The sequence below is a fragment of the Eriocheir sinensis genome, chromosome 55, assembly GCF_024679095.1.
Source record: "Eriocheir sinensis breed Jianghai 21 chromosome 55, ASM2467909v1, whole genome shotgun sequence".
In the NCBI taxonomy this organism is placed as follows: Eukaryota; Metazoa; Arthropoda; class Malacostraca; order Decapoda; family Varunidae; genus Eriocheir; species Eriocheir sinensis.
Genome location: NC_066563.1, coordinates 7,955,422 through 7,977,569, shown reverse-complemented (window position 1 = coordinate 7,977,569; position 22,148 = coordinate 7,955,422). Strand labels below are relative to the sequence as shown.

General features: G+C 42.4%; 2 protein-coding genes across 6 annotated transcripts in view; one reads left to right on the top strand and one right to left on the bottom strand.

Annotated features, from left to right (window-relative positions):
- The window catches only part of LOC126984004 (probable N-acetylgalactosaminyltransferase 9), a 114,759-nt gene extending 103,108 nt beyond the window's left edge, over positions 1–11,651 (top strand). For 2 of the 4 annotated variants that reach the window (XM_050837303.1, XM_050837306.1), the window contains exons 9-12: positions 3,178–3,291; positions 3,669–3,812; positions 4,167–8,883; positions 10,998–11,651. In XM_050837303.1, coding sequence (XP_050693260.1) covers positions 3,178–3,291; positions 3,669–3,812; positions 4,167–4,304 — 396 coding nt within the window. In that variant the 3' untranslated portion in view covers positions 4,305–8,883; positions 10,998–11,651. Of the gene's footprint in view, positions 1–1,401; positions 1,516–3,177; positions 3,292–3,668; positions 3,813–4,166; positions 8,884–10,997 lie in introns of all 4 variants that reach the window. The other 2 variants (XM_050837305.1, XM_050837304.1) reach the window with 2 other exon arrangements.
- A 4,754-nt stretch (positions 11,652–16,405) lies between these two features.
- Positions 16,406–22,148, bottom strand: part of LOC126984003 (cGMP-dependent 3',5'-cyclic phosphodiesterase-like) — a 129,995-nt gene continuing 124,252 nt past the window's right edge. For both annotated transcript variants that reach the window (XM_050837301.1, XM_050837302.1), the window contains 2 exons: positions 21,173–21,345; positions 16,406–20,530 (listed from right to left, as the gene is read on the bottom strand). In XM_050837301.1, the coding sequence (XP_050693258.1) occupies positions 20,353–20,530; positions 21,173–21,345 (351 nt within the window). In that variant the 3' untranslated portion in view covers positions 16,406–20,352. The remainder of the gene's footprint in view (positions 20,531–21,172; positions 21,346–22,148) is intronic.

Below are 22,148 nucleotides of genomic sequence, written 5' to 3'. Positions count from 1 at the left end.
CTGTTAGGAGGATGATAATGCGATAAGGTAAACCGCTTATTGATGTGACATGACGGACTGACGTTACATGACTGCTATTTTCACGAGTCATCGCTTCTTTCCTCCTGTTGGTATAAATGTCGCTGCCTTTGTGTGTCAGAGCTTCAGGGGCACACGAGTCTCCGCCCAGCCTTCATAATATTAGACACTGATGCTTGGTGTGTTGCCGATCGCTGCAAATCCTGGAAAGTCAAATGCTGAGGCTATTTTGCATGCTTATTGTTTGCAGCTTTTTGGTTCCTCACTTTTAGGTTCATGTGTGCTCTCCTAAAATAATTGCCTGAAAATGTACAAATCTTTTTCTGTAGTCATAAGGAAATGCAGGATATTTTGCCATCATGCTTCCTGTACTGCTCCTGAGAGAATGACCTGAGTACTGGAGGTGTCTCAAGGGTCGTGCCGGTGGTGGTCTCCAAAGAGGTCCTCAGGTCACTGGTGGTCATTGGTCACTGGTGGTCACTGGTCACTGGTGGTCACTGGTGGTCTCCTAAGAGGTCTTCAGGTCACAGACTCCCTCCCCTCAGCATGATCTCACCCGGCTTGCCTGCAGAACATCCTAACACTGTGTTGCTTCTCTGTGTTTGCTGTGAAAAGGACATTATGTACTGTTGTTTAATACTGTAGTCACGTACACAAACAGTTGCACTTACTTATTCGTACAGAATGTGTCTTGAAATGTTTTGTATTCAAGATTCACCGAAAGTAATGTGAGAGTGATAGCAATCTGTGTCATGGATGGCGTGCTCGCTGCTTCCTTCATCCACTGACTGGATGATCATCTATTCGTCCTTTTTTCATATGGAATGGTAATCTTTTTAAATTTCTTACCTTTTGATCATGGCTAATATTTTGTCTTGCATTGTGTCCCGTCTGGCTGTCTGTGTTTTGGCTTGTTTGTGGCATGTTTCCTGCACCTCTCCTTTCTGTCAGAATAACTGCATCCCTCACTTCAGTAACAAGAAAGCTCCCTGGACATATTGACCTCTCTATAAGCTTTAATTTTTTGTTTCCATAGCTTATTACTTGTTTACTTGAGTCTGACAGGCCCTTGTGAATCAGATAGCCATAACAATGTTATGCTTCAATAATCATTCCCTGCTCTGAGCATAAATCCTGACTATTATAAATAGAGCTTTTAGATTATTATATCAAAGTTTATTCTAATATTTCTGTATACATATACATTACGAGGCTCATGTAACTAATCATTTACATGCTTATTCATCGTTTGATTTTCTTATCTTATTTTTAAAGCACTGTGTGTGTGTCTTTTTTTTACACTTGTTTTGCTTTCCTTTTTTTTTTGTGACTGACCTTTTTGACCCCATGACTGCCTATCAACACACGACTTGTGGGACACAGGTGCAAAACTTTGCCAGAGATATTTGTCTAGACACTATCGATCGCGAGGACCTAGACAACAAGGAGTACATCCTGGGCTTGTACTCTTGCCAACACTCTCCCCTCCACAACGAGGTAAGGCTCTGCTCGACACTGCCGGGTGACTGGCGGTGTGGAATAGGGGATCAGGAACAAGAGTTTTGTGTAGGGAATGTGGAGACAACCACAGATCTCTGATTGAGGAGGAGGTGAAAGATGAGAAGAGCCTTTACAGAAATCAGCTGTGAAAAAATAGTTTCAGGAAGGTCATGGTCAAACAAGTGTGTTTTTTTTCCTTTTTTTATTTTTTTTACACCATTACAAGCTCTTGTTCATTGTGTAGGGAGGTGGGGGTCAGGAAGGGCTGGAACTGGTTGGTGAGTTTCACAGAGCTCTACTGAGGTGACACTATAACAAACCTCTGCTAACTAACCCTTCTGCTGTATGATGCTGCTGCCTCAACACTACTCCTGTCACAACTAATACCAGGGTGTGGGGGCCAGTGCCTGAATAATGTTGGATTGATGATAGAACTCACTGAGTCTTCTGTTATGGTTTTCGTTTTATTCAAGTCTGGACCCGTAACCCTATTTAACCCGGAAGCAGCGGGGATCATGTTTCCAAAAGGTCCCTCTAAGCGAGAAAAATGAGAAAAAATCATCACTCACACAAACCATTTCATAATATATATCAATGCATTTGTGGTCAGTTTATGTATCATCTATTTTTTGGGGGTTTATATCATGGTAGAAATTTGGCCCGTCGCTGGTACACGGTAAAGCCACAAATTTGGCCCGTCGCTGGTACACGGTAAAGCCACAAATTTGGCCCGTCGCTGGTACACGGTAAAGCCACAAATTTGGCCCATTGCTGGTACACGGTAAAGCCACAAATTTGGCCCATCGCTGCTACCAGGTTAAGTGTGGGAAATAAAAGGTTTGTGATGACAACTAACACACACAAAGAAACACAAAAATCTAAGGAGTCTGTAAGAAGCTAACCAACTCACACACACACACACACCCATGGCAGCTCCTGGAGACGTATTATTCACCACTTTATATCCTTCTCCAGTATCTAGTCCCTTTAAAACCAATCATATTTGTACCAACACCATGGCTTCTAAGTTTGCTCCATTCAGCCACAAAAAGAACTGTATAAGTCAATCCAGTTGCTTTGTATCATTCACCACTTTATATCCTTCTCCAGTATCTAGTCCCTTTAAAACCTTCAGTCATGTACCAACACCATGGTTGCTAAGTTTGCTCCATTCAGCCACAAAAAGAACTGTAAGTCAATCCAGTTCCTTTGTATCTCCTTGAACCTAAATTGATCTAACAGGTACCTATTGTAACATGTCCTTCCCACTTTGTTTTCAGTATGACCTTCCCTCCTTCTCAATATGGGTACCACATCAGTATTACCTTTGATTACCCCTTCTACTCATTTCAAAACCTCACTTGTGTCAATATTCATCCAAAACCTGTCTGACATGTTCCCTGTAAAGCTGTTTTAGAATTAACCAAACGTAACTTGCCCTAAAAAGTAAACAGCTACTTCTCTCAACTAACACTTTATGTAGCACAGCAATGAGTATGTGATAGGAAATGAAAGCACTGTGACGTGGCTCATTACACACTGTCCCAACACCATCTATTTTCCTCCTCTCTCCTCTCTGTAACTAACCCTTTCCTCGGCACCTCAGGACCACCGCTCCCCTCCGACCCACCTCTCACTCCCCTGTCTCTCTTTTTGTAGCTTCGTAACAATGCAACAAAACCAGACCTTTGCTTTGATCACTTACAAAGGAATGAGAAGAATCCCTTTTATATGGGGTTGTACAACTGTCACTCCTACATGGCTTCATCTCAGGTAATATGAAACAGAGTGAAGTCCTTATGAAGTGAAGACTCCCTTGTTGTGCCATTTATATATACCATGTACACTTGAGAACTTAAGATTTGTTTAATATTTTCATGCATTATCTGCCAGACTTCATAGGAATATCAGTATCATTATATATGTATCTAACTTTAAATATCATGAATTCTTTTTTAGTGATTCTGTTGATCTCATTAAGTGTTTAGATTTTTGTGTAGATGAGTGTTTTGAATTGCATATTGTTTTTGAGTTTTAATGAAATAAATTGGTATTTGTTAAATAGAGTTTGGAACTTTAATACAAACTAGAATTGAGGAAACTAAATATCCATCACAGGAAGCCATTCTAATTTTTCTCTGCCTTTGTAGTTCATGTCACTGTCCAAGAAGGGAGAGCTGCGACGCGAGGAGATGTGTGCTGAGGTGCAGTCCTTCAACTCCGGCCTCAGTGAGAAGGTCCGCATGACTCGCTGCCACGGCAAGCGGCAAAACCAAGAGTGGTTCCTCACACAGGCAAGACCAGTGTTCAGTTTTATATTGTTTTATGTTTTACAATGACATGCAGGAAATCACCTTTATTGAACCCTCATACAGGCGAGATGAAGGTTTTGTTTCATCGTGTAGAACATCAAATTGTCTTTCTTAAACCCTCACGCAGGCAAAAGGAATGTTCTTGTTTATGTTGTTTTATGTTTTATGTTATCGCACAGTAAATACTCTTCCTTAATATATTTTGACCATCTCTACTTAATTATTCTGATGTGCGATACTGCATTTATGATTTTAATTTAGACATTTTTGGCATCTAAGACTTGAAAGATCAATCCTAAGGTAGTAAGTTAAGCCAAGACCCTCCCTCCACTCCAGACTGGCCACGTGGTGCACAAGGAGAGCAACCGGTGCCTTGACCGCGCCTTCAAGGAGTCCATGGACGACGTGGTGGTGGCGGAGTGTGCCAACAGCATCACGCAGCAGTGGTGGTTCGATCACTACACCACCCAGTGAGCCACAGACTGGAGACCCTGGACTCCTGCAGCAAACAGAGGATGATGTATAAAATGTATAATTACTGGTGCAGTGGACTCATGGACAGCGTCAGTTCACTGGGCGGCTAGTCAGGGAGGCAGCAGGCAATGGTGTCCACCGTGTGCGTGATCCAAGTTCCTACTGTGTGGCTCCTAACTGAACCAATCACAAGCCAGGGACACAACGTCTGCCTTATGTGAGGTTTTTAAAAATAATTACGTAACTGATCATAAGAATGTCAAGTTTCTTATGGACATTTTCTGATGGCCTTATGTGCATGTCAACCACAAATTGTGCATTAAGTGAGGAATATGAAGATATGGAAAACTGCTCTTGTAGGTGAACTGAGTGCTCATCAGTAAAAAGTTTCTAAATAACTGTTTTAGTCTGATTTTTGGCAATTGTGAGAAACTGAACAGACTTGAAGCTAAGAACTGCCTAATGATTCTGGAAGTCAGCACTCTCAGGAAAGGCCTGACACAGAATTAAAGATATGAAATAGGTTGAAAATTTCCATGTACATAATGATATTTTTATATCTGCCATATGACAATTGTCTTGTAATTAGGATATTATAAATATGCTTTGTTTTATATGCATAAGTCCAACCACTGAGCAGGATTTGTACTGCACAGAAAACATCAAAACCCAACTCAGTTTTAGTGCTTTTCAAAGTGTTTTCATGAGCTGTGAAGTGTAACAATATCACATTTCTCTGGGCCGTGGGTAATGGTAGTTTCTTGTGAAAGAAAAGTCTGGAAGGAGATAAAAAAGTAATTGGCCTCCTACTTCATGGAAAAAACTGCAAATGGTTCATGTAGCTCATCAGTGCCTGGATGATGTTCATGGAAACCCTTGGATCACTCCCTCATAACTCTGTGCTTTGAAGTGCACACACACACACACATTCACTCAACTCTGTCTGCACAACCTCCACCTTCGGACAGGCCATTACTGTGATTCTTGCTCAAGGTTACCGTCATAGCGGGTGTGAATGAGTGAGGCTTGGCGGGTGATGTGACCAAACTCTCCTTGACCTCAAAGGTTGGACAGTCAGAATGATTTCATGTTTTCAGTCGCTGAGATCACTGTCTTGGTTAATACATATCTGTTCACACAACACCAACTCATCCATGAATGTAGATTTCACACTAAAATTTATTTTGGCAAGCAAAATGTTGCAAGCCACAGAAAAATAGATATGACTATTTTTTTACACAAAAACATTTGCACCAAAAATGCAGTAGTGTGTAGCGTGTACAGGCCGAGTAGTTACATTAATTAGATGGAATGACCGAAGATATAACAACTGTTCATTTATAATGAATTTACTGGCTATTTATCATGTGTTAATCATTGGTATCAGAAAGAGCAATGCAGGATATTAACTGGATTGTCTATAAGTTATGTTTTAATTTAACAGAAAAAGTCATTCTAAACAAAACAGTTTGCTGAAGCCCAAATGATGGCGATTTATGTGAGGGGTGTGTTTGCTCTCTGTTCGTCTGTGTGTTTGGCTGAATGGGATTTATCATGAGACTGGATGGATTTTGAATGAGTTGTAAAAGTACTTCATGCAGTAGTACTGTATATATATACATCAATATAGTTTTATAGTAAATTTGTATATGTAAATATATATTTATATGTGAATAGCTTGAAAAATTAGGCTGACTTAGATACTGTACATCATAGCTCATAAACTTTGTCGGAAATGGAGTAAACTTTCCAAGAAATTATTGAGACCAGAGTGTGTGTGTGAGTGTGTGTGTGTGTGTGTGTGTGTGTGTGTGTGTGTGTGTGTGTGTGCTGCAATGGGAGACTGAAGGAGAACACACAGGAGTGGCTGAGAGCAGAGCAAATGTTGTGAGTGTTGACTGTCCATGGATGATGTGTGGCCAAGACTGTTCAGGCTGTCTGTTGTGTCTGTCTGTTGCTCATTTTGTTATGGTCAGTAAGGTGGTGACGGAGCGGCAGTATTATGAGTAACTTCAGTGACGATGATTGTGTGTGTGTTTGTACATACAACATGTATTCCATCCACTTTGTAGTGCTGTGTTACCTCACTTGTTAGCATGGCAGTGATGATGATGATGTTGAGTGTGTGTGTGTGTGTGTGTGTGTGTGTGTGTGTGTGTGTGTGTGTGTGTGTGTGTGTGTTAATTAGAAGTTGTTGGCATAGGTGGATAGGCAGATTAATTTTGAATGCACATATCATGATGCAGAGATGGCAAAAAATGTTAAGTACTCTGAAATTTTCTTTGCCACCAAAAATACTTGCAGTGGTCGGTTATACTGTGGATTTTTAAACGTGATTATTTTACCATATTTAAATCATTATCAATATTTGGGTTTTCAATGATTATGAAGATTTTCCAATGATTTAAAATGAATAAAGGAAACACTGATGTAGTATATTTATTTTTTATTTAATTTTCAACTATGCCCAAAAGAACAGTTAAGGATAAAGAAGCTCAGAATGTCACTCTGCTTAAGGCTGATCAGACAAGTATATAGGGCCATATTTTAAATCATTTCAGTGGCCAAGCTCACATATTTAACAAGTCTTTCGTAAGAGTGTGGGTCATATCCTTGGGTAGTTTTATGACCCTGGTGGTAGTTTAACCCATCTCCTGTACCATGAACCTAAAAAAAGCACTCTTTAAAATCCTCCTCCTTTTTGACCTTTGGAAATAGTTGATGTGAGAGGCAGAAGCATCTGAGAAATTGAGAATACCAACCTAAGATCCATGAAGGTTACTGTTTCTAAGTATTTATGGAGGATATCGTCACCTTCGTAAACAAACCGCCTAAGTCATTATTTTCTACTTTTCAGGAAATCAGAAAAGAACTGTCATTGTCTCATTTGGCTGAAGAGTTAGGCAGAAATGAAAAGGTCAATTCTAGAACACTCAAACCCTGAATGACGAAGGCAACTATAGAAAAATGGGCGTCACATGAAAATTTAATGTAAACAAAAACCTGGAAATTGATGAAAAATAACTTAGGCGATTATTATATGAGGGTGACGATATGAGACTGTAGTTCATCTCCTCACCCCATAATCACGACCATTCGTTCTCAGTAATCTCAATGAATCGTCAAGCTTGCAATGAACTCCTGGATAAGTCAGTCTCGCGTTGTGCCTGTAGCGAATCACATATTTACATCTAACACTAGCTTGAGGCTCAATGTCCTGTATCAGGAAGCCACTTTACTATTTTTACTAAGTACTGACAAACACGTACATAGATCACAGAATATACTTACTAGGGTACTGAGCATATCGTGTATGTGTGTGTGTGTGTGTGTGTGTGTGTTCTACTTGACAATGAGTGAATTTAGTATGTTCCCATTGTCATCTCTTATTTATGTTGATTATTTTGTATCTTCGAGGCGTTTGAGAATGTTGAAGACAAGATAATTGTACTTAACACATTTTTGCACTTTCCTCACAGTCTGGTTGTACGAGAGTATGAAGCACTTGTTTGATTCTCGGTGTTTTATTTGTCCCTCACATCACTTCTTGCCATGGATTTGCTTGTGTTGGAGAGAAAAAAAAGGACTATCACTACTTCCATTACCAAGTTCATGACTAATACTCCTGGTGCTACTTCCACATGTATCCTTAGTTGTATAATCACACACTGTACTGCCTGGGGGTTGGGATGGCATGCTCCTCCCTTCCCCTTTGTTGTTTACTTGCAACAATAAACTATCAATCATCAATACACTGACCCCACGCCAAATGAAAGGAAATAGTATGGAAGCAGTTGTTGAAACCATGTGATCGAAACCCAGTGCCCTTGTTAAGTTTTCTTTGTAATTCGCCCTCTTTTCGTTTAATGACATAATTTTCTCTTGAAGAAAGAAAGAAACAAACAACATTCCAGCATTACCACCAATATCCAAGGTACTTAAACTCATTGACCTCCTCTATTTTTTCACCATTCAAACTTATGTCCATTATAACTTTTTTTTTTTTTTGCCACATCAAAGTGACATAACCAAACGCAAATATAAAGTCATTGTTGAAACCCGGAATCCAGTGTCTTAGATTGCGTTGAGTCGCTGAGTAGTAGTTATTAAGAGTAGTTTCATAATGCGCTCTGTCATATATTTACTGCCAGCGTTGTCCAGCATATACACTGTCCCATGGCACCAGTACGCAGAATAAACAGAATAAGAATGTGCAACTACCACCAAGATCACCATTTAGCTGCGTAATGTAAGCCGTGCAGTCAGAGCCAATATGATTCAAAAGCTTCGAGACTGCTTCTATTCAGGGTTCAGTTTGTCTCAGTTCTAGAGCGATGGTGAATCAGTCTTTGGCGAGTTGGCAGCGGCAGCAAGAGGAGGTGGCGCGAAAAAGTGAGTCCAGTGAGGGAGGCGAAGCGTAGGAAGGCGAGGGAGGGCGAGGCATCCAACGCGTAGGACTTTGCGAGTAGACGAAGAAACACGGACGGACGAGACGGCGGTACAGGAGGACGGTGAAGAGGAGGAGCAAATATACCACCGCCAAGAAGGGATTCCAGGTGATGAGATGCAGTGAACAGACGTAAGACCCAAGCACCCTTTATATATTTCGTTTCCATATAGTTTATTCGTACTTAGCCACAAATAGGACCCAGAACAAGATATACTTACCCTTTTGAATGTATTATAAGCATATGCCCCCGCTGATTGATCATAGGCCTTAGAGACTTAATATAATTGTTCCGAGCGTGGATTAGCGTAGCTTGGGTGGGCAGTGAGTAGTCAAGTGTGATAGGGGGGATACTAGGGTAGGGAGTGAGGAGGAGGAGGAGGAGGGGAATGAGGAGTGAGGAGAAGGAAGAGGAGGAAGAGAGAGTGAAGAGGAGGAGGAAGAGGAGGGGGATGGGGAAACGAAATACGAGGAGGGAGATGGGGGGGACGGAGTGCAGGGAGGAAGATGGGGTGTTGGGGGGATAGAGAATGGGTAGGAACAAGCGAGTGTCAGTGGGTGGCGACTGGGCGGGGCCGAGAACAGGAAGTACGTCAGAGCGTCTGTTCGCGCGGTGTTCGGTGTCTGGTGCCGCGGCGTTCATCTGTTTGGCTGCCCGTGAAGTGATTGACACCGGCAGTTGAGATGCACACAGCTGAGTTATGCTACGTGCAGTTAGCTGAGATGTTTTCTTTTTATTTTATTGAAGGAAGCGCAGAGTCCTATATCTGCGTGGAGGTAGTTGATAATGTGATCTTTCATTTAATTATTTAAGGAAGCGCTAGGGTTTATATATGTGCAGAAAGTTAAATGGGATGTTCTTTCATTTAACTTGTAAGGAAGCGCAAGTTCTAAGCCTAAGTGCAATTAGTTAAACGATGTCTTAATTTGACTATGATTATTATGAAGTGCAAGGACTAAAGGCGGTTAAACGATGTGTTCTTTCATTTAACTTTATATAAGGAAGCTCAATGAGTTCTAAATCTAGCTATATATGAACTGGGTCACTTACACGGGCCAGCCTCTTTCATTTCACATCGCACGCACTTATTTTTCATTGATTGTTAAAGTAAAAAATCACTGAAATGTTATTTAAATTTAAAGATTCTAAAGGCAAGTCCTCGGTCTGCCAGGAGTGAGCGGTATCGGTATTTTGAAGGCCACTCCAATTTAGTAATAGATAGCCTGCATGATACATTGGCTTAATTGCAGACTAGTTTTCTTGGTCAGTAGGCCACAAGTAGCTTGATATACGGATGTAGAACACTTTTGCTACGAACAGTAACTCGGCATAAAACTCTAGGGTGAACACCTTCCTGAAATCACTAATTGCTCCTGTTCATAGACTTAATTTTGGTGCGCAAATTTTATTTTTCCAGTAGGTGTTTAGTTGTTCATTGGGAGATTTTTCAACTGTTTAAGTAGATCTGTTCATGTGGGTGCAGCAGAGGGAGGTGAACAAACCTTCGCTTATATAAAAGAGACGTGAGGTGAGGCAGAGTACCGTACGTAATATTTCATTCTGGTGATTCAAATATCTTGCGAAAATACAGTAAAGCAAGTATCGTTAATCTCTTTATTTCTTGCAAAACGAAGTCGTTGTAGGGAAAACCTGCCACTCTTATTCTTGGTCCTTTTTTTTAAAAGCTGATGTTAAAGCGAGTAAAATCTGGCTTCCAACGTATATTAACGATGTTGCGACTGCCAGGTTTCTTTAGGCGAAAATAGATTTGTCGACACGTAGTATTGTCCCAGACACTCACCAGGCGACAGCAGTCTGTGTTTATTTATTCTGAACAGGGGGCTTGCTGGCTCGCCGTTGCCTCAAAGTGTTCAAAATCATTTATCTCCTGCTGCTCTCGCCTAATGGTGGTGAATGAGTAATTAAGTGCAATATATATTTTCGTTTAAAACTACGGTGAGCTTGGTTTAAAACCTTTGTATGGGTCATATATCACTTTTGTATCAGTTTAGTAAAAGGTTTGAAGAGTAATTCGTGCTGCTAGGTTTTCCCTACAATGGCTTGTTTTGCAAGTAGGTGAGATAATTGAGTTTTTTTTTTTTGTTACTCTGCCTTGCAGCTCCTAGAGAAAATGAAGGGGAGAAATTCTCTTACACGGAGTTTGCTAAATCTCTTTAGGTTGTGTATATCGGTATTTCAGGTAGTGACACAGTAAACATGGATTAACAAAATTTATAATTTCCAGATGTAGAGATGACATCGTCCTCAGCAGCGTTGGAGAGCAGTGGTCGACGCCCAAATCGTCCTGGAGCCCCGAAGGGCCAGCAGCTGTCTCTTCTTCGGGGTTGTCGGACGTGACGGCGCTGTGTCCATCTAGTCTGCATTCTTTCCTTGTGGGGGAGTCTTGTCCGTACTGCAGGTGTGTCCAGGCGGGCGAAGTCAGCCTCCCTTGTGTTTTCTCCTCTGCAGGTACTTTTCATTTACAGCCTCCTAACACCACACCGTACTGTCAGGAGTGATGGTGACGCCATGGGAAAGAAGTGGAAACGTGTTCATTTAATCCATGACTCTTATTTCCCGAGGAAAAATTGTTGTCATGGCTGAAACACTTTCCCAATTTCCATGATGTCACTGTCACACCTGACAGTACAGGGTGGTGGCGGGAGAGGCCTGTGACGAAGAATACCTGCAGAGGAGAACATGCGAGCGGGGCTAACCTTGACCGTCTGAGAGTTACTGTGTGCACAAGACAAACATAAGTCTGTCAGGCGGCGTACATACACCGCGACGCTGTCCCTTCAAGCGCGTTCTTCCGCACATGGATCACCCGGATTTCTCAATTCAACAGCATTGCTGATCTGCAAAATTGTAGATCGATATAATAAAGGTTCTAGTGCTATAGTAACTTTCAATATCACATGTCCTACCTATACAGTAAAATTAGTAACTACTGCGACAAATAAGATTGGTTCGAGAGTACAGAAGCTGAGTGGTTGGCTTCCTGCTCCACTCGTCTGTTGCTTGGTTGGGGTCTACGCCGGGAGTGACGCGTGTACTCAGACTGGCACGAGGTTAGGTATATGCCCCCTCCGCAACCTCTCAATGAAGGGGCGAGAGTCTTGCTGCACCGCGGGTGTCTCGAGGCGGCCAGGGTCGGTCCAGCCAACTGTATCTTCTCTGGAGGTACTTTTTGGCCAAGGTCTCCTGCCATTCAGTGTCAGGTTTCATGGGGACTTGAAATACAGGACCTAACGAAACTTAAAAGCTTCCCGAGTGAGAGGAGCGAGAGCGTATCAAGGCTGGCGTGGCTGACCCTGACCACCCGAGACTCCCACGGTACAGCAAGACTCTCGCCCCCACGCCGAGAAGATGCGGACAAGACAACAGCAAACATCCTGTCATTACCAGCGAGCGCCTCACTGGCAACCACCGGGAGGGGGGGGGGTTAGTCGCTGGTTGGCACCTCTCGTCCATTATGAAGCTGCACCATCATTTTCTTGAACCTCGATCACGTCTCAGCTGATCTGCAAAATATGTTTAGATTAGACTTACCAATAAGACTTACCAATAAAATTCACGGGATTTACATATGATCTACATAGATCCTGTTGTCCGCCTCCATATAATAAACGTTCTGGTATGATATCTTGCAATCTTTAATTATCAGACGTGAAAGCTATATAGTATAAGAGTTCAACAATGTATAAGGACGACATACAGTGTGTGGTTGGTATTGTAAGACACTTTCGCTTCTCACATCACCTATTTCTAAAGGTCAAAGAGGGGGTCAGTCGGGTTCTAATGAGTGTTTCTTCAGGTTCACGGTACAGAAGAAGGGTCAAACTACCACCAGGGCCATGAAACTACTACTGGAAATGCCCATAACTTCTACGAAAGCCTTGTCAAATATGTGTTCTTGGGCGGCGAAATGTCCTGTAATACGACCCAACTATATAGTTACGCGACAGAAACCGGTCAACGCTATGCTCTGAGTACGATAATCTGGCAACGGTGCTCGCGTGGTCCCACACAGTACATGGCAAATGGACTGTTACTGGAGATTAATTAGGCGGAAAGAGGGGACTAAGGGGCGTATTACTAAACATTCCGTCGCCTAAGTTCACCTATTTGACAAGGCTTTCGTAGGAGTTTGCGGCATTTCCTGAAGTAGTTTTATGACCCTGGTGGTAGTCTGACCCTTCTTCTGTACCATGGACCTAAAGAAACACTCATTATAACTCGATTGATTCCCTCTGTAACCTTTAGAAATAGTTAATATGAGAAGCGAAAATGTCTTATAATACCAACGTAAGGCAACTGGTGACGAGCCTACTTAAAACTACACTGCCAGTTTCGACTCTAATAAACTGCCTTACTCGTGTCTGTGTGAAATGGCCGGAGCTCAATTCACAGTTTCGAAACGTGTGTACCATTAGCTACGGAGTTGATCTGAAGGAGGGGAAATATGGCATTCAAGTATCTGCATAAAGTGACCTAGATCGACATTGTAATAAACTTCTGCACAACCTCAAGTACTATTTGTATAATTGTATTGTCTCAGTCCATTACGCAAGTCCTCTCTCTCTCTCTCTCTCTCTCTCTCTCTCTCTCTCACACACACACACACACACACACACAACTATAAGATCAATTATGAGCGAGCAATCACAAAATTCAAGGTAATTGCGCCCTCATGCAGAATTGATCGGCCTTGGTCCCCCGGAGATCTACTCCACGTAATGGCTGTTGAACGTAAGAAGGAGAGGTGGGGGAGATCGGCGAAGGGGGGGAGGGTGGGGATAGCGGGAAGGGCGGCGGAGTAGAGAGGAGGGGGGGAGGGGCCCGAGGGGGTGAGGGCGAAGAATAGGGGCGTCTCTTTCTTCCCAACAATGTAAGTATTATTTGCTCTCTCTCTCTCTCTCTCTCTCTCTCTCTCTCTCTCTCTCTCTCTCTCTCTCAGAATTTCGAGATCCTTCCAGCACTAACTACAATATATCACATTTCAGCTTTCACGAGTGAGTGGGCGACGATAGGCTAACGTTCTGCCTCAAAATATGGAGGAATTAAGCTTTACTCACCACGTAGGTTCTAAAAAAATTACAATTCAAGCAACATTTCTGCCATATACCTCAGCGTGGTTAATTTTTATTATTTTTTTTTAACAGCAAAGGAGACTGCTCAAGGGCACAAAAAAGGAAACAATGATAAAAAAGCCCGCTACTCGCTACAGTCCGTTCTTAAAAGCTTACCAATCCTGTCCCCTATTGCTCTATTACCCAATTATTAATAGCTCGAGGACCTAACAGTAACAGGAGATATCGATCCAGTAAGAGGTGAAACACTAAGCGATAATAGGCTTATAGAAATTGAAACGGGTAATTCTTGGAAGAAAACTATGAGAAAAAGTTGGAAAGTTTCGTTTAGTCGGTGCAACATCTGTGGTCATATGCCGGAGAGAGACAGAACGGGAAGGAATTATAGAAGGTGACGGGACACAACCCCCGATTAACACCTGGTACCCATTCACTGCTGGGTGGACAGGGGCGTAGGGTATCGGAAAAGCCGCCCAAATTTTTCCACTCCGCCCGAAAAATATGAGAAGTACGAGTGATGTCCAAATCCTCATTCCATTTAAGAGGGATATATGAATGGCGTAACAATAACTCGTCGATTATCCTACTAAAGCCCATCTATTAACACTTAACTCTAGCACTGGTCGATTACCTACTATAGCTTGACGGTTAACACTTCCCTCTAGCACTGGTCGATTATCCATTAACCCTAAGACGGCGGTGGAACTCTATATAGACTGTCCAAAATTCAGTCAGTTTTGTATGGCAGAAATATAACACCACTTCCAGATTGCGGTAGAATCCATATACAGACGATAGTTAAAACACCTCTTGTGCGGCGTAACTATATTTATGCAACGGTCGTAAGCTCGGCTGTGACTATATAGAGGCGATTAATTTTGGAGGAGCTACTTTTCAAATACTGCCGCCGTCTTTTTTTTTTTTTTTTTACAGTTAAGGAGACAGTTCAAGGGCGTAAAAAAAAAAAAAGAAAAAAAGCCCGCTACTTACTGCCCCAGAATAGAGGTCAAAGGAGTGTCCAAAAAGAGAGGGTCTGAGGGTTAAGGCTTGTCTATTAACACTAATCTATATCCCCGTGTAGCTATACTTCACTCTGGATACTTACCTGGCCGAGGGCAACACATGGACGAGGACGACACGGCATACCAGGGACCAGACAGCCCCACCCCGCCACCTGTTCGTCGCCCTCCGCTGCGATGGATGAGCGGCGCCGGAAGGTTGCCGAGCGCTGGTTTCATCGTCTCCTTGGTTGGCCCTGATAAGAGGAAGACTCGATGATATTTTGCTCGTTTTTATCGCACATCGTCTTGGTATCCCTAAGCGTATGCGGTCTACTTCCACTTACGTCGTTACACCAATTCTGTTATTGGCCCAGCACACAAACACAATTATAGTATTACTGAGAAAACTATCCATTATCCAAATACAACAAACCAGCAGGCTTCAACACTAGTGATGAACAAGCATTCTACTTCTGTCTACTAATCTATATCAGAACTATCGGAATTCAGTTTAAACTCAATAGTAATTTAATATCATGAAAAAGAAAACCGCCGATTCATTTTCAGCACACGTGTTTTTATGCGAATGAATAGTTTCTTTTTCCACTTACATTTTTTTTACAGCAGAGGAGACCGTTCAAGGGCATAAAAAAAAAAGTAACGTGAAAAAAAAGACCGCTACTCCCTGCTCCTAAAACTATGACTCCTAAATGACTGAAACTCCTAAAACACATAACTTTGAAGACATTATACTTTACGATAAATGGCTCAGTGGAATTCGTTACAATTCTAAACCATCATGAGAAAATCAATACCGCGGTAATCTTTATCACTCTTCGCCCTGATGGGAAAATAAGCTGTACTACCGTTTACGTCCAATTTTGTAATCACAATTTAGTACTAAACTCAATTAAGCCTAATTAGAATTTTATACCAAACTTCCCCTCCTTGCATTATTCTTTATTCATGGTCTGCCGAGGGTCCCCGCCTGGCTGATGTTGAGTTGTCTAAGCCCCATTCCTGACGATGACCAATACGACCCCTTGACAATCGGTGTTCCGAGCACCCGAGTCTGATGGCCGCTGCCCGACACCGCCTCCTCACATTAACGGGAATAGCAGGACACAGTCACCCGCCTCATCCACCTCCTGTTCATCTTCACCTTGCAGTGTGTGTCTTTCATTTACACGAAGTGAGAAATCACACGAAAACTTACCCAATGAAGAAGAGCAGCAGGAAAAGTGTCAGGGCGCGTCTACCTCCTGTCATGGCAGCTCGCAGACTGAGACTGTGAGTTTATTAATTCAGCGCCACCTGGCGGGGCTGTGGCCGAACTATACATACTTTTATATTTTTATATTGATATACTGTGATGGTCAGCAGGCACACTGAATAATAGGAAAACATACTTTTAAGGAGCTAAGTAAAACGTAAAGTTTGTTATGCTTGGTAATATCCTATCTTAGTGCAATCTTTCCCTCGGCCCTGGGTCTCTGACCTGCCCAGCAATGGCGGGCGTGACCTTCCCGTCCACTCGGCAGAGGCAGCAAAAACTACACTCACACTGGAATGATTTTATTGGGAAAAATATTTTGCAATATATATATGACAGTGTAATCTTCACAAATGCATGAGACAGGGTAATAGTCTTGAATGGTACAGCCCTGCCGTGATGCACAGACAGGAGGGGAATAGCGGCGCGGCGACAAGCGGCTGTTCAGCGGCCGTGAGTCACGGAGCCCCGCGGCGCCGCCTCGCAGGACGCGGCCGCTGGCGCTGCGTGGCCACGGGGCCATTACCGGCCCAGCGCCTTGGTGCACGTGACTGCTCAGGTCTTATGTGAGGAGATATTTTGATTTGTTACTGACTTGGAGTTGAATTCAATGTGGCCGAGGCATAGGAAATAAATCATTTGTACTGTAATAAAATAAATAAATGCAACTGTCATTTATATTACCTGTACACACCGTCAATGTGTCCATCACCTCACAGACTTTGGTGATTCATAAAACTGAAGCCAATACTGCACAGACTCTCAACATCCAGCCATCAACACAATGGCGGGGCAAGAATAACATGAAAAATAAATATTTAATATATTTCTTTTCCTTTCTGACAGTGTCAAGTCACTGTAGAGGCAAGGCCCGCAGTGCTGAGTACAGGATGACAGTGCTGAGGTGTGAGTGACAGGCAGGCGGGGCTGCTGAGCTTCTTCAAAACTGTTACCAGAGAGTGAGTAGAAGAGCGCACACACACACACACACACACACACACACACACACACACACACACACACACACACACACACACACACACACTCACACACACACACTCACACACACAGGCGGTGGGCTACATAGAACACACATTACACAGTCTCCTTAATGATTTTATAGAATATTGTTTCTGCCTCTAAATGCACATCCATCAATATCAGTGAAAACAGTGCTATGCAGCTGAGGAGACGCCACAAATCAACGTAATGCCGCACAGTGGTGGTGGTGGGTAATATTCAGTCACGTGTGAAGTGAAAAATATTCTGTTTCAGCTGAGGAGGAACTCTTGCCTAGGCCACGACCACACCTGTTCCAATGTGTGTGCGTTGAATGCTTTGTGATAAAACTATAACAACATGAGTACGTACATTAATTGCATTCATTCTTAATGCCGCGACCCACCTGAAGGTACTGGATTGAGGCTTGCCACCTCCAAGACACCCTTCCAGTTAGTACACATGGGAGTGAAAAACAACCACTGAAGAACTGAGCTAATGCATGAAAATGAATGTCTAAATAAAGATATCTAACTTATTTTGACATTTTAATCTTTATACCTTGGGCCAGTTTGTTGTAGTACTTTTTCTTAATAGGGAGGGAGGGTGTCTAAGAAGTGGTAAACACAACACCCTGAGTCCTCGTGGTGTCCCAAGGCAGGTGTGTCTGGCCTAGTGGCTCCCCCTGGGCTGGTGCAAAGTGTGGCCACCGATGAGCTCATCACGCCGTTCCTTCCTCGCTGGCCGCCTCACACAGAGCCAGATGCTCACTCCAGCTAAAGCTCACATTTATCTTATGCATACATTTGTGCTACACTTATAAACAAAACACTACATGTCCCAGAAATGCCAACACTATCCTAATTGTTTGACAATACATACAAAAATATATATACTATATATATATGGCCATCTTTCAGTAACTCTCTCCTGGTTAAGCAGAATTGTACTTCTTTCCCAACATATTTATATTGTTCAGAGATAATTTCTGTGTAAACCTGCAGTCCCAGGCTCCGGCAGGACACATGGCCTGGTGGAGGCACGTGGCAGAGGAAGCGCCGCCCCCCTCTCTGATGGGCCCTGCCGCCTTGCCCCCTCACAAGGGTATTATGCTAGGTAGTGTTTGTTACATACGACATCACATGATCAACAAATAATTGCACTAAATTCGAATTGATAAAACTCAGTTGTCGGAAGATCTACATCCAGTAATCACTTAAGTACATGTACATTGTAATGTAAAGGTTTGTTCAAAGCACAAGTCAGACGTGATGGAAGATAACCAGTCCAGAGGCGATCCAACATAGCCAAGAGACATTCTAATGTACTCCTATTATTAGACAGAAAAGACTTTTATAAAAAATATATCAAACATGAGAAGAGAAAGCACCAAGACATGAATGAAGGCAAAGTGACCTCCATCATCATAACCCAGACTCAGACTAAATACAGATAAGAAAAGGTTATCACACACACCTTTAGGTATACTCTCACACAGCTACACACACACACACACACACACACACACACACAGGAAAACAAAATCATACGAGACACAAAGTGAAGAGCAGCAAAGACCAGTAAGAAGTAGACTCTCTAGAGCCCGTCCAATCATACAGTTGTACAGGTGACAGTAGACTTCGTTCACACCGCCTCTAAGGAACACTTTTACACTACACATTCTACATCTTTCCTCCTCCCTTATGTATACAACTACTCCTGACCACAACAATGTCAGAGGTTATCGTTGTTCTCATTCCTCAAGACATCAATTATGCACGTTTCTTCCTATGGTGTGCAATTTAGAAGATCTCTATGTAGGCCACAACACCAGTCTCACCCTAACTCCATGTGTGTTGGGCGATCCAGGTTTCAGACATCATTGGCAAGATATAAACTAAAAAGCGTTCATGGTACAAAACTCAGGCTAGCCACACCTACGATAGAGGCACCACTGTTTTATAAAAGTGTCTGACTAGCTTCATATCACATACATTTGACAACCACTACCAGAGTTTACAGTGTGTTGGCCTTCCAGAGGGTTAACTTTGGCTTAAGGAGGTAAGTTTTACAATATCCTCAGAGTTGTTTTCAATATATAAGATATCTAAACAAAATGTTGCAGTTGTCTTTGTATGATGCTGGCTTAACAATATATAGTGTTTACACAATGTAAAGTTTGTGTATGTATACATAAAAGACGTATGAAAAGAGAAATACATATATGAGTAATATTTGTCAAGGTGCCTTTAATGTACAAATCAGCTTGCATATGAGAACCAGAGGCTTAGAACTTCAATATTTCAAGAGCTGACTCACTATCAATGTGAATAGAGATAACACTGATGCGTGAGAGGAATATTGAAATCACATCAGATGATCCACCAACAAGTGTTTAAGTACTGCAAATAGTGACTGACATCCCTAAGGGGGAATAGTATGCTCTTAGATTATGAACGAGTAGGCATCATCTGGGCCCCAAAGGTCTGTGTAAGTGTGAGGTGTGTGGAGAGTAGTGGTGAGGGAGAGTCTGAGTCAGCCACTGCAGTGCTCAGGAATGCGAGTCATGCACGAGAGTGACTGACAGGGCAGACACTCACCACCACCAGGGCACCACTCCTGACGCCCTCACACCTGCGTCTGAGTGTGGTCATGTGCCGGGCCTCTGACCACTGAATGAATGGATGAAGAGAGAAGTTCCTCGGTGACGTTAGGGGCCGTATTATAAGACATTTCACTGCCCAAGAACACACATTTGACAAGGCTTTCGTAGGAGTTGTGAGCATTTCCAGTGGTAGTTTTATGACCCTGGTGGTAGTTTGACCCTTCCCCAGTAGCATGAGCCTAAAGAAACACTCATTAGAACCCGACTGACACCTTCTTTGACCTTTAGAAATAGCTGATGTAAGAAGCGCGTGTCTTATAATGCCAGCCTAAGTGTCACCACCGAATATTCATAAATGTGTACATGGAATACATCGGCCAAACATGTAAGAGGTAGACTTTCTTATGAACAAGCAAAGACCTATCAAGTCTTTCCAATATACATCAAAGTTTCCCTTAAGATTATGGCAAGATAGTAAATCCCCGAAAATCATCATACAATGGGTGTATACTTGTAGGATTCATCGTATTATGAAGCTTTACCCTCGCAGAGTAAACAAGTAAGATACAGTCTGCGTGTATCTCTAAGTGTGTCCTGCGCTTTATGCTGCAAGAACGCTCTCAGGGGTTTCAGGATTCGTCTCTCTCCAGCTCCTCATCCAGCGAGTCGTCCTCAAACACCTCGAGGGAACTGGTGGACTCGTGTTTCCGCCGCTTGTAGACGTCCCGGAGTCGCGACCAGTTCCGTCTGTTCGCCTTGATGCTGCTGTAGGGTTCCTCGGCCTCGGGAAACAGCTTGGCAACGATCCTGCAAAACACACACGCCATTGATGCAACAATTCAATCACACAGTGTAATATTTTTTTCTTCTTGTTTCTTATGTTTCCCAAAGCTCTGCATCTATTAGGCCAGTATTGAATTTGATATATTACATTCATGAGTGATTTCTTTGAACCTTTTGTTTTTGTGTAGTTATTTTTTCTGAATCAGTAAATGCTTCCCAACAAATTTTAAGAGTATGTAAGTGAGGAGCAGACTTGAAATACTAAAAAATCTGTGTATTAGCAATGACTTTTAATATTGTACTGTTTTATTCATTTACACGCTACACAAACACACACATAAAAACACACACACACTGCCCTGATACCAGCGTTGCCAAATTATCGTACTCAAAACATCGCATTTATCAGTTCCAGGGCCCAAAACTTTCCTACCCACACAGATAACGAAATTCCAGTTGAAGTTCTCGTTAAAAGCATTAATTATTGGCGTTTGTTTGCGATAGCTGTGACTCAGAAACCGGAAAATACGACGTGCTGAGTGGCTGAATACGATAATTTGTTAACCCTGCCTGATACATACACTCCCACACAGTTCTTTAAATCAATTCACAACACCAAACAAATATTAAAGCATCACATGATTAGAGAAAGAGTCTAAATCTTACTCATAAACAGGAATGGCCACATCATCCAGGAACTGCAGCTGGAGCTCTGGGATGAAGGCCTTCTCTCGGTCCATCATCTCCAGCGGCATGTTGCCCATCGCCTTCTCCAGGTCGCCTTGCGTGAAGAACTCCTTGTAGATGAGCTCAGCCACGTGTTTGGAGGAGTGCCAGTCCTGGGAGCAAGGCAAAGAGGTGATGAGTGTTTGCCGAAGAGAAAATGAACCATGGCAAAGAGGTGATGAGTGTTTGCCGAAGAGAAAATGAAACATGACAACACAGCGAGCTAAAAAAAATAAAAATAACTGTTACGGGTCCATCCGGTTAGGTTAGGAAATCACTTTATGAACTCTTCCACTGTATACCAATTATGGGTTTGACTTTAAGGGTTTTTAAATGGTGCCAGTCCTGGGAGCGTGAAGCAAGGCAAAGAGATGATGAAAGTTTGGCGAAGAGAAAATGAAACATGGTAGTTAAACTGGAGTATAAAAGAAGACAGCAAAGAAAATCTACGAGGGTACACATATATCACTCTATGTAAAGTTCAGCTGAAGGGAGTATAGAAGAAATGAGCAAGGAAATTATAAGGGAACAAATCGTGGTACAAATATTAATGAGGAATCAATATTTAACGTCATTCAAGGGAAGCAGTCGAGTGTGAACGAGATAGTGTAGCAATCTGTTAAATTCTGCTTGACGATCCCCTCTGTTAATTTAAAGTAGAAATATTAAAAGGGGAATTAACATATAAGGTCCATAAAGGGAAGCAGTCGAATGAAAAAAAGAGGTCATTAGCGATCTGAAATCTTGTAGCGTAATAATTTCTCTTTTTGTTTTTAATGTTTTACGAATCCAAGGTTGGTATAACAAGACACATTCACTTCCCACATCAAGTACTTCTATAAGTCAAAGAGGGGGTCAATCGGGTTCTATTGAGTGTTTATTTAGGTTCACGGTACAGAGGAAGGGTCAGACTACC